The sequence below is a fragment of the Gymnoscopelus microlampas genome (assembly GCF_963454915.1).
Source record: "Gymnoscopelus microlampas genome assembly, chromosome: 24".
Lineage (NCBI taxonomy): Eukaryota > Metazoa > Chordata > Actinopteri > Myctophiformes > Myctophidae > Gymnoscopelus > Gymnoscopelus microlampas.
Genome location: NC_139961.1, coordinates 31360285 through 31371598, shown reverse-complemented (window position 1 = coordinate 31371598; position 11314 = coordinate 31360285). Strand labels below are relative to the sequence as shown.

The 11314-nt window shown below is 41.5% G+C and overlaps 1 protein-coding gene across 1 annotated transcript; it reads left to right on the top strand.

The window, feature by feature from the left end:
- On the top strand, positions 1-9785 carry ccnt2b (cyclin T2b). Its single transcript, XM_084050846.1, has 9 exons — positions 1-227; positions 1222-1303; positions 1571-1699; positions 4054-4114; positions 4302-4364; positions 4704-4749; positions 7436-7599; positions 8298-8368; positions 8628-9785. Exons 1-9 carry the CDS (start codon positions 70-72, stop codon positions 9699-9701), a joined length of 1848 nt encoding a protein of 615 aa, XP_083906972.1. The 5' UTR covers positions 1-69; the 3' UTR covers positions 9702-9785.
- The last annotated feature ends 1529 nt before the right edge of the window (positions 9786-11314 follow it).

The following is an 11314-nucleotide window of genomic DNA, read 5'->3' as shown; positions in this document are numbered from 1 at the left end:
ACCTCCTCGCCAGCAGCAGCACCGTCCGTCCGTGGGCTCCTCTCTGTGGATGTGGGAGGCAGCAGCGTAATGGCGGCGCACCGGGGACCCTCCACGAAATGGCTCTTTTCCCGGGAGCAGCTGGAGAACACGCCGTCGCGACGCACCGGAGTGGAGTCCGACCGGGAGTTGTCGTACCGGCAGCACGCCGCCAACCTGATCCAGGACATGGGCCAGAGACTCAACGTGTATCCTTGTTTTATTACCGTCTTTACCGTTAAGAAAAGCTCCCCGACGAATAGTGTTGCCATGTCTGCTTATTATAAGCGACTTTGGGCTTGTTTTTCTGTAAAGTAGCGTGTAAATATTGGTGTTTGTGGTTTTTAGGGCTTGGTACTAAGGTATAGTTGCTTATTTGGGCTTCTTAATGTTGTGTAAACCAGTGGTTCTTGAACATTTTCATTTCAAGGACCCCCACATTAATATGTATTTGTCCACAGACCCCCATCTGAAAATATTTTTTTTGCCAGGGAGTCCCGTACCAGATTTATGTTGGAATGTTTTCAAAAATCTTTTCAAAGATTTGAATTGTCTATTTTCAAATAGCCGGTATACAGTGCTTCGTGTGGCCTAGTTGCTGCTTTTGGGCTTGTTTTCCTATACCCGGTTGCGTATTTCTCTCGCAAAATTTGGCAACACTGCAGAGCAGGCCTACAGGGTTCTGTTATAACATGGTTATATCGGTTTATTGCGTTATTATCATGCAGAAACAAACACTGTTTTGTTGTTATCTCTTAGTAAACGCTCAGAGTTTTGGTCAGCGTCGATGTTAAGGGCAGTTAACGGTCATAATATTATGGTCTGTTGTTCGCCATAGAATCCTTAAGGGCCTGCTAGCATAACGCTGCTATTGTTTCGTCTTCTCCTATTGTTAGCTTAGGTTGTGTTTTCCAGCAAGGAGCCGGGTTGTTACTTCTGTTATTGCCGTTTAAAAGTGCCCCCCGTTCAAGCTGCGTCTTTAATAATTGTACAATACCATGTAATATATAATATATGTAGGTTTTTTTGTCCTTTTATTTGGTTCACATGACGCACGTTTTCGCTAGCTCGCCTGTTAGCAAACCAATGCTACCTGGCTTAGGGGGCCAAACCCGACAGACGAAGATCGATATTTGTTAGAATCAATTGTAATGTATCTGATCTGAACAACAGCCCGTGATTTCCTTAACGTTTGCTTTCCAGCTCTCAACTGATCATCAACACCGCTATTGTATATATGCATAGGTTTTATATGATTCACTCATTCGCCAAGTTCCATAGGAATGTAAGTATCACCCCTCCATTGTCTTATCTTAACCCTGTTGTTACCGGTGTGATTGTACACCAGTGGGTCTCAAAAGTGGGGTCCAGGGACCATCTGGGTTCCTTAAGGGGGTTCCAAATGGACCCTTACAGGTCTGTAACCCAGAGAGTGTACAAACGGATCCATTTGGTTCCATTTGTACACTCTCAGTGTTATGGGGTCCTCGAAATTAAAAGGTTTGAGAACCACTGCTGTACAGAATGAGACAGAGCTGTTTGTGTCTTCCAGATCATCTCCCAAACCACTTTGTTCCTGGCAGCTAAAGTGGAAGAACAGCCCAGGAAGCTGGAACACGTCATAAAAGTGGCACATGCGTGCATCAACCCCCAAGATGCTCCCCTAGACACTAAGAGCAATGTAAGTATATCATGCATGGGCGACGTGGTCCTTTTGATATGGTATCTATCTACACGTTTACTTCTAGAACTGATTAGGGATTTCCCAAAGTTTCCTTTTAGTTGGGGAGACAAATTACGAGACATTTTGTGCGTACGCATGCAGTAGATGCAAATGGAAACAGGCCAAATACTTTAATTTGTCTAATTTACATAGTTTTTAGCAGAATGGTTGGAGATCGGTTGGATCGCTGGTTCGCTCAGGGTCAAGTGTCCCTAAGCAAGAACATTGACCCCTATCAGTGAAGCTGTGAAAACAGCTTCAGCTTCATCTTTTTAATAGATAAAAAAAAACAATTATCTTTTTTTGGAACGTATCAATATTATTCTGGTTGTTAAACTATTGCGAGAGCCTGAGCAGATGCAATACACATCCAACGATGCACTATGGAATGTATGAAAATGCTGAGCAGTTTAAGTTCACCTCAATTTTGGCTCAAGATGACAGGCAAGAGAAACGATTGTCTTCTGTGTAAGGTCACTTTTTCATTGCCAAGTATCAGGCATTAGACCAAAGTACCGGGTACTTTTTCTAGTAGTAGACTACTGACTGATTGGTCTTATGACAGACAGACACACAAAAAAAGAATCCATGGACAGACTCCATGGACGCTTGTAAATAGAATATTGTGGTTGCAGCCAATGGTTCCAGAAACCTCATATCTCCACATTTTAACATCCCTTATGGGGTTTCCACCCAACAGAAACTATATACATTTTCTCTTTGTTAATGTGATTGCCAGGTGTGTATTGGAAATCAGTGAGATAACACTACATTGTGTTGCTGTTTTGTGAGATAACACTGATTAGCTCAGTTAATAGCATTAGCTTCCTACTACATGTACCATTTCTGTATACTTGCACACAAATATAGTGCAGTGAGGTGAATCACCAGTGTTGTTATACAAATGTTTTTGTTTAGTGTAGGCAGTTAAGTTTGGTGACTGTCTTCATTTGTTTTTGTTTTCTGGCAGTGTTCAGGTTTCTCACAGACCTAGTACTTTGGGGTTTTTGTTTATTATTTTGGCTATGTTCACCCTGATAAGCGTCTCTATTCCTGTAATATACATTTTACTACTGTGTAGCAATAAATGGAAAAAAATATAAAATGTATTTCATTCTCAGTCTCTTTTGTGTTTTGCTCAGATCCATAGAGTAGGGCGTTCAGCTGTTTAACATATGTTAAATGAATCCATGTTGAGCAACTGCATGGCCCATTTCTTGCATTAATTAAAACTGTTTTCTTTGGACTGTATAGGACTTTATAGGTTGAAATATAGTTTCCAGACAGTAATAGCATTAGCTTTAGCATTGTTTATATGATGAGCAAGCTACCGGGGAGGGACTACTGTCTGCAGTGGAAACCAAGGAAATTGAGCAGAGTAGGGAATAAACCCCTCATTACACAGGCACATGCACATTTCAGAGTTTAGTGATGCAGACCATAGACGCTGGTCTAACAGATGTGGAGAAAAGTGATGTGGTCAAATGAGTCATCCTTCACCTTTTATTCTCCAGAAGTGGGCGAGTGCTCCCATGTACACCAAGAGAACGTTGCCATTCTGAATGCTTGACCCCTTCAGTGAGGGAGCATTTTCCCGGCATGGCTTGGGAACCACTTAGTCTCACGTAGGCAGAGGATCGGAGATCCCCGCCTACTGATACTTCGGGTGACATCTAAGTTAAATGTATGGGTACATCACATTTAATTGTAGGCATTACAACTAGATGTAAACAAGACATTAGAGAAATACTTTATCTTGGAATGGTGATATTATTTGTTTTCAAAGCAGTGGGCGTAGGTTTATCAACAGAGGATGACTGTGTAATCCCCCCCCCCCCCCCATATATTATCTGAATTTACATTTGGCACGTTAAACCCCATCCCCCGTCAAAACACCAAATGACGAAATCTCTTGTTATATTTGTGTTCCATCCCTCCAGTTTCAGTTGAGAGTGAACTGCACCATGTAGTTGTATGCCACGCAACTGACATTGGCACAGCATTCAAAATGTAATTGTTTAGTTTGCTGCGTGGAGTCTGACAAACTTGACCTCATCTCCTTGTCCCCTTTTTTCTGGCTGTTTGTGTCTGCTGTTTTTGACAAGATTGACATTTTTTAAATTATGACACTGCCTCAGCCATAAATGTCTAGTTTAATATATCTAGTTATTTGGCATACATAAGGGGCATATGCTCTTTTTATGAGGGTTTTCTATGTCATTGATTGATTTTATTGATTAGAATAATATGTACATCATTGGTACAGACAATGGTGGGTGGATCGTGATTCCATGATTGATTTTGTATTTCAGGCTTACCTCCAGCAAGCCCAAGAACTTGTGGTGTTAGAAACTATGGTGCTGCAAACGCTGGGTAAGTGCTCCAAAAAACGCTTCAGTGTTGGCCACATTGTAACTGTGTTTATGCAGTACACATAGTGATATTCATTATTTTTTCATGTAAGGATACTGTGCTATCATAATTTGATGGCATAAAGTGACGCCAGTCTGGTCATGCATGCATGTATAAATGGCTGAACTGCTTCATTCAATTCTTACAGGTTTTGAAATAACAGTTGAACATCCGCACACAGATGTTGTCAGGTGTTCCCAGCTAGTGCGAGGTATAGGCTTCCTCCTTCTTTAACCATTTTTATTTGATTTACAGTTGATACATACCTGTGATTGTGAAGAGTTCTTTTTTTGTTTAATAGATTACTTAATTAATTTAAAACCCCGAAACATTTGACATGCCATATTCATGATTTTCAAAATTCATGGTCCCAAATTGTTTCTCCATTGTGATTTTTAATTTGGAACAACTCTTCACATGTACACATGATATGATGTCCTTTGATTTCAATGTATAACATTAATTAACGGTATACCATGAAATGTAGTCCCAAGTAATACCCTTAGAGAATGCTCTAATGTTAATTTCTCCGTTCTCCCTTCTCTTGCAGCAAGCAAGGATTTGGCACAGACTTCCTATTTCATGGCTACCAACAGGTTGTTATCCTGTTACCCTTATTGCACTGTGATGGCACACTATAGCTTCCTGTGAAATGCAGGGTCCCCCTTCCTGTGTCCAACGCCCTTATGGCGCCACAGCCTTGGGAACCCCCTCTCGGGGAAGTACCAGCTGGGCGACTCTGTGCGGTGTATTGTACAAGGGCTCTGTGTTGGCACATAGGGGTCGAATGCACAATGTGGAGTGTAGTGGTGCGGTGTACCTCAAGTTTGGCTATGTGCATATGTCTAAAAAGAAACGCACAATTGGTAGCCTGAATATACATTGCCGCTAAAGATTGAAAAGGGTGTAAACTTAGACGTTCTCCTGGTAAGTATGACTAACACTACTTTTTAGTTTTTTTATTAGTTTTATTTTATTTATTCATTTTTTTAGGTTCTTGCTAACAGTGAAACCCCAAACTATACTGCAAACTATATGTCTGTGTTTTTGCGGTAGTTTTTTCCACAGGAGCATTGTAGCTCAAGTCTAAAATGGGTAGAACTCGCAATTGGTGGTGGTCACTAGTTTGGACTTAATCATCATCCTTGGTATCCAGGTGTATGAGTTGGAGCTGTTGGTAGTGATTGATATATTTTTGATTGATTATTTATTTTCAGTCTGCATTGGAGACATTGTTAAAGGGCTGCAAGGCTAGCGATGAAAAGTCTGCCAAATAGCCAATGTATAATCCCTTAAATAATTTCTGAGCATCTCACTTTACAATGCCCCTCCACCTCTTTTTATTTTATTTATGGTGACCAGGCGATTACCTATGAACTATTTTGTTCTTTGATGTTGTTTCAGTGAGACTACTTGTATGGTTTCATGTTAGATTGTTTTTTAGCTTTACAGTATACTTGAAATGTTGAAACTTTAACGCCATCTATGACGTGCCTGTTCAAAAATGGCCGGTTCAGCTCTGACTCACTCACACTAGATTTGTGCGTTGGTTCGGAGTCGGACTGAATTGTTTTTTAGGGTCTTAACCACCATTGTGCTACGGCCATGTCAGCTCAGACTCGTGTAAATGTTTAAGGGTTGTGGTTCCATTAGTGGAACTGGAATTATGACTTGGAGGTCCCTTTGGGAAAGTATAGTTAATGACATGATAACAAATGAAGCAATGCCACATTTTGATGCTGATTCAGGCATAACAAGCCAAAGCTCACTGGATGGGACGTGATTCACGTGCATGTAATACCAGTAGTTGAATACCTACTGTACATCAATATGCCCCCACCCCCACACTGGCCAAATCCAGGGCCTGCAATAATTCAACATCAAACCGTGCACAATTTGCTTTATTGATTGTATCATAGACTGATGATTAGTCAGTGTTTCTCAGAGGTGTTCTGTTCCCATGCCCGCTGACAGGAAAACTATAAATGGATTATGAGGATGTTTTTTTAAAACATCTTGTCTATGGTTGGAATATCAGTCAGATTGTTAGCAATGTGGACATTTGTGTTATTTTCGGTCCCGAGTCTACAGTTATTGTTGATTTGCAGTGTAGTTTGGGATTTGGGTGTAGAGGATTATTAGCCTTTAGAAATGTACAGCAGTAAACTAATCGTATGTCTTGGTTGACATTCTCAGTGTTTCTCAATCTTTATTATTCATATATTTCTGTATTCCATAAGACCAATGGAGTTCTCCTTTCTTCCTCAATCTGATTTGGTTTATATTCAGTTGTTTGACTTAAAGGGCGACCCGCGACAGGGAGTTAAGTTTGAGTACTGCAATTTAAAAGCCTTTTGGGGCCTCATTTTCTTTTATTGTGATATATTAAATGTCCCAAATGCCAAATCTTAATTATTTAAATGGTCTAAAAGTATAAACATTTTTGATTTTGAGCAAGAGCGATTGAGAAACATTGTTTTAGTATTAATAATTTAAACGCAAACTTTTAGTATGATCAACCCCAAAAACTGTTAAAGCGATAACTGAACAGTATCTGGAGATAATATAACGCTTGCCATGCACACACACACAACACATTTTAGTAACATCCTTTAGTTTAATAGTTTGAAGCAACATATTTCATTGATAATACCTAACAAATTAGATGTCAGGAAATGTGCTCCTTTGTGGGGCCATATTACATTTCAAAGGGTGCAGCAGAATTAAAGTAAAAACATTGGTTAAAAAATAAACACCATTTGGTTAAACTATTACTTTGATGTGTACATGTTGGTGGAAGCATTCTGCCCGATTAATTGGATTGGTTCTTACCTCTAATTCAATCCTCATTCATGTGTGTATCATCTCTTAGGGGAAAAAAGCCACGTGAAATTTCCCAAACACTGAAACGTGTGAAAATGTAGTTTTCTACACGTGACTTTTTTTGTAAGGGAGGGCAGGTTGATTCACATTCAGTTTATTTGATTCAGCAAATTCACTTGACTATTAATCAAAAAAACCTGAAAATGTACATGGAAATCAGTAAATACTTTGATATTAAGTTTACACCATGAATTGAAAGTGAATGAACCCCTTACCCAGGTGTGTGTGTGTGATAACGTCTTAGTATGAAACCTGCATCTTATGTATATAACCGTACCTTAATGAAACATAGCTGTTGTCTTGTAAGCTGCATAACATTACATTTGCTGTCTACACTTCCGAACCCTGTAGTTAACGTTTTTATCTCCCCCTTGTGTTTCTTGTCTCCGCTTTTGGCAGCCTGCACCTCACCACCTTCTGCCTGCAGCACAAGCCCACTGTCATAGCCTGCGTGTGCATCCACCTGGCCTGCAAATGGTCCAACTGGGAGATCCCCGTCTCCACAGACAGCAAACACTGGTGGGAGTACCTGGACCGCACAGTCACGCTGCAACTGCTGGACGGTAAAGAGACAATCTCCCAAGAAGATATTTAACCACTTTTGCCGAAAATTGCCAGTCTACAAGCTACATAACGTGTCGCAGTGACACGCTGAGAGCTTGTAGATCAGCTATTTTCAGCTAAACAAGCGGATAGTAGAAAACCGACCCAGATCAACTAGTATTGTACTAAGTATAAGTGGTTAATGTGTGGGTCTGGTATCGGTATACCAACCATGTGTAATGTAATAGACAATATTATTTGATTTTGCTTTGTTATTGTTCATGTTCAGATAAGTCGCTCTTGGATATGATTATTGGTATTTGCAGTTCTTTTTAACTCATTCAGTGCCGAGCTTATTTATGGAATTTTGGAGTGCCACAGCCAAAATTCATTGTAGAAAAAAAAAGTGCTTAGGAGCCGAGATACAGCCTTTTTCAGTAAGAAGTTAAACAAAGAGTGAATGGAGCAGCAAATCTTCAAATCATCATATCTTGGGTTCTGAACATTTTTTTTCCCCCAAAAAGAAAATAGATTTTTTTTTTCTCGACGTCTTAGACGTCCAGTGGCACTCAGGGCTTATACCAACGGACGTCTTAGACGTCCAGTGGCACTGAATGAGTTAAGTTCCACTTGTTGTAAGTTGTTGCAGTATGTGTGAGTCACTGTTCATAAAGAATAACGTATTAATGTGTTTAAATGTTCTGTCCCTGTGTTTTAGAGCTAACCCATGAGTTTCTTCAGATCCTGGAGAAGACGCCCAGCAGGTTGAAACGGATACGAAACTGGAGGGTAGGTTCCATAAGCAAGACTTTAAATGCCTAACTGCTCCTGACGAGCTCGTTGGTGCCTTGAATGGTTGCCGCTACCGGCGGTGTGAATGTAAGATAAAAGGTGTGAAAAAAAGACAAAATGTGACATTGTAAATCACTGACCATTTGGTTCTTAAGCTATCAGTTGATTCCAGCAGCAGTTCCATGTGGCTGAATTAAAATAAACAAGCTTGATGTAATTATTACATTTGTAACTTAAAAATACCTTGTGTTTGCAGGCAACACAAGCCGCTAAGAAGCCAAAGACTGATGGTCAGGCGGTGGAGAGTCCCTTTACGAGTGCATCGTCATTAGATGGTTTACCTGGCGTCAACAACTCCTTCTTCCCCTCCACATCGGACGCTGCTGAGATGCCGTCCCTGGACAACATGACAGCCGCCTACGCCTCCTATCAACCCTTGGATGACCAGTCGAAGGCGTGTGGCTTCGAGCCGTTCCAACCCCAAACCTCCCACTCGGACTACACACTGGGCAAACACGAACACAAAGCCGCGGCCGGCAGTGGCGGTAAGAACCAGCAGCTTGGTGGCAACCCCATGCCTTTTGCCCGGCCGCAGAAAGTCTTAACCCTGGACAAGTACAGAGAGAAACATGCGGCGGAGCTGGCCTTGCACAACGGCAGGACGGAGGAGCAGGGCGCGGAAATGTTCGTACCCCCTCTGGCTCTCTCTTCCTCGTCCTCCCACCACCATAAGAAACGCTCTCAGTTGCAGGCTGCCTCCCAGCCAGGGGACGGCCGCAGAGACAAATCCAGCTCTAAAAAGTCCCGCATGCCGCCCTCCTTTATGGAGAACGGCTCCGCCAGCAGCAGCGAGGAGCTCAAGATGAGGATCAAAGTGTCGTCCTCAGAGCGCCACGGTGGCTCAGAGCAAGCCGGTCCGCCGGCCACTAAAGACAAGCACAAAGAACACTCTGGCCACCGCCACGCTAAGCACGCCCACTCACACCCGTACTCCGTGAGCGGAAATGGCAGGGGGGTGACGGACCCCGCCTTGGCCCTCAGAGGCACCGGGGGCCACAGCAGTGACACTGGCTCCTCTGGCTCGTCTCGGAAGAGGGCTCACCCCGACGGCCACCACCACCACCACTCTGCCAAGAGCGGCCGCAGCTCCAAGGGCGTGGCCGCCTCCTCCCACTACTCATCCGAGGGCGGCCAGAGGATGGTGGTGGAGCGTCACCACGGCCACGACGGGACCAACGGAATGGTGAATTCCAACGGTCAACACACAGACTATAAAGACACCTTTGACATGCTGGACTCTTTACTAAGTGCCCAAGGAATGAACCTGTAATCCTTCAAAAGGTCCAGGATGTCGTCTTAGATTTTAAAAAAAAATAGGTATTACCATGGTTTAATAGAATAAAAAAAAAATAAAGATTTTATTTCTTTTTAAGTTATCTTAAATTCTGCATCACCCTAAAGTCGTGTCTGTACACACCCTGGTTATTGATAATCCTCATAAGGCTGTCATGAAATGTAAAAAAAAAAAAGTATATATATAGATATATATATATATGCATAGAGCTCTGTGCTACTAGCTTGCAATGGGGGAAAAAACAAACCAACCATGTTGACATTTTTTCTTGTTTCAGTGATTGGGGAAAATTAGATTTTAAATCTGTTAAATGCGAGCTGTCTTTTTTATGTTTTTAAATTGTGCATGTTTTCAATCACAAAAGGGAAGACATAGCTAGTGTTCGCAGCCATGGTGACAGTTTACAGACAGGTGACATTAATGTATTTACAATTTTTTTTGGTATGTTTTAGACATTTTATTCCATAAAAAAAAAAACTCAGGTCTTGAAAAAAATTTTGATATAAGAAAGAAATCTTCCTCTCTCTGGGTTTTGTTACCTGTTATCTGTGGAGATGTATGACTTTGTTTTTTTTTTTCGTTGGTGATGACGGTATGGTATACGTCTTAGGAGGCAGTGTGCTTACTTCTTTTAAAACGGCACATTGTACGAGTTAGTCTAATTAACAGAAGTACGAGCCAGAGGCACGGGTTGTTCTAACGGACGCTGAAGCGCGTGCCTCGTTTAAAAAAAGAAAAGAGAAAAAAAAAAAGATCATTGCAAACCCGTTTTAGAGCTACAAAATAAAAGTTTACTTTACGTCTGCTGTGAAGTGCATTTAAAGATATCTTGGCAAAAAAGGCCTTGTGATTGTAAATTGTCAATCGCTATTCAGTATGATAAATGTCTTATTAATCACCAGAAAAATCTGAGAAAAATAAAAGACCTAAAAATAAGATTGTGTATATATAGAACTCAGTAGTCGGAGTTCAAACTGTTGGCTTGTTGCATCAGTCCAAACCTTCCATTCAGTCGGTGTATTATGAGACCTTAAAGCAGACTCTGTATTGAACATATCCTTGATTTGTGTATTGGGAGCCCAAATAAAGGTGTAAAAGTGATCTTTACACAACACGACCATTGTCCTTGTGTCGTGATTAAATACTGGCGGTCTGGCATGGAATGTTTAGCCTACTTTTATTGTCATTCAACATATACATGAAATGCATAAATTAACTTGAGACCATTTGTTAATGCTGATGATTTTCAAGGAAGCATTTGGCTAATGCGCTTTACAAGTGGGCTTATTGTCAGCAACCACCTGATTCGGATGCTATCAATGCATTGAATGGGACATTATCACCTTTTATTAGACCATTGAATGGGCCAAGTAGGCGACCTACTTACCTACCCGCGATTTATCAGACCATTCATTGGGTGTTATCAAGACATACTGACCTACCAACGGAGATGACTTAAATAGTTCAGTTAAGGTTTTGGTTTTGGTGGTTTTGGTTGTTTTGGTTGTTTTGGTTGTTTTGGTTTCGGACCATGACGGAGGCGTGCAGTCTGAGGCGAACTGGAGCCCCGCGAAGGACCACCGAGGGAG

Excerpts from the sequence above, each read along its gene's own strand:
- ccnt2b (XM_084050846.1), top strand. The coding sequence starts at position 70 with ATGGCGGCGCACCGGGGACCCTCCACGAAATGGCTCTTTTCCCGGGAG. Across the intron at positions 4,365-4,703 it reads GTGTTCCCAGCTAGTGCGAG|CAAGCAAGGATTTGGCACAG; the intron begins GTATAGGCTTCC and ends CTTCTCTTGCAG. Across the intron at positions 4,750-7,435 it reads TATTTCATGGCTACCAACAG|CCTGCACCTCACCACCTTCT; the intron begins GTTGTTATCCTG and ends CGCTTTTGGCAG.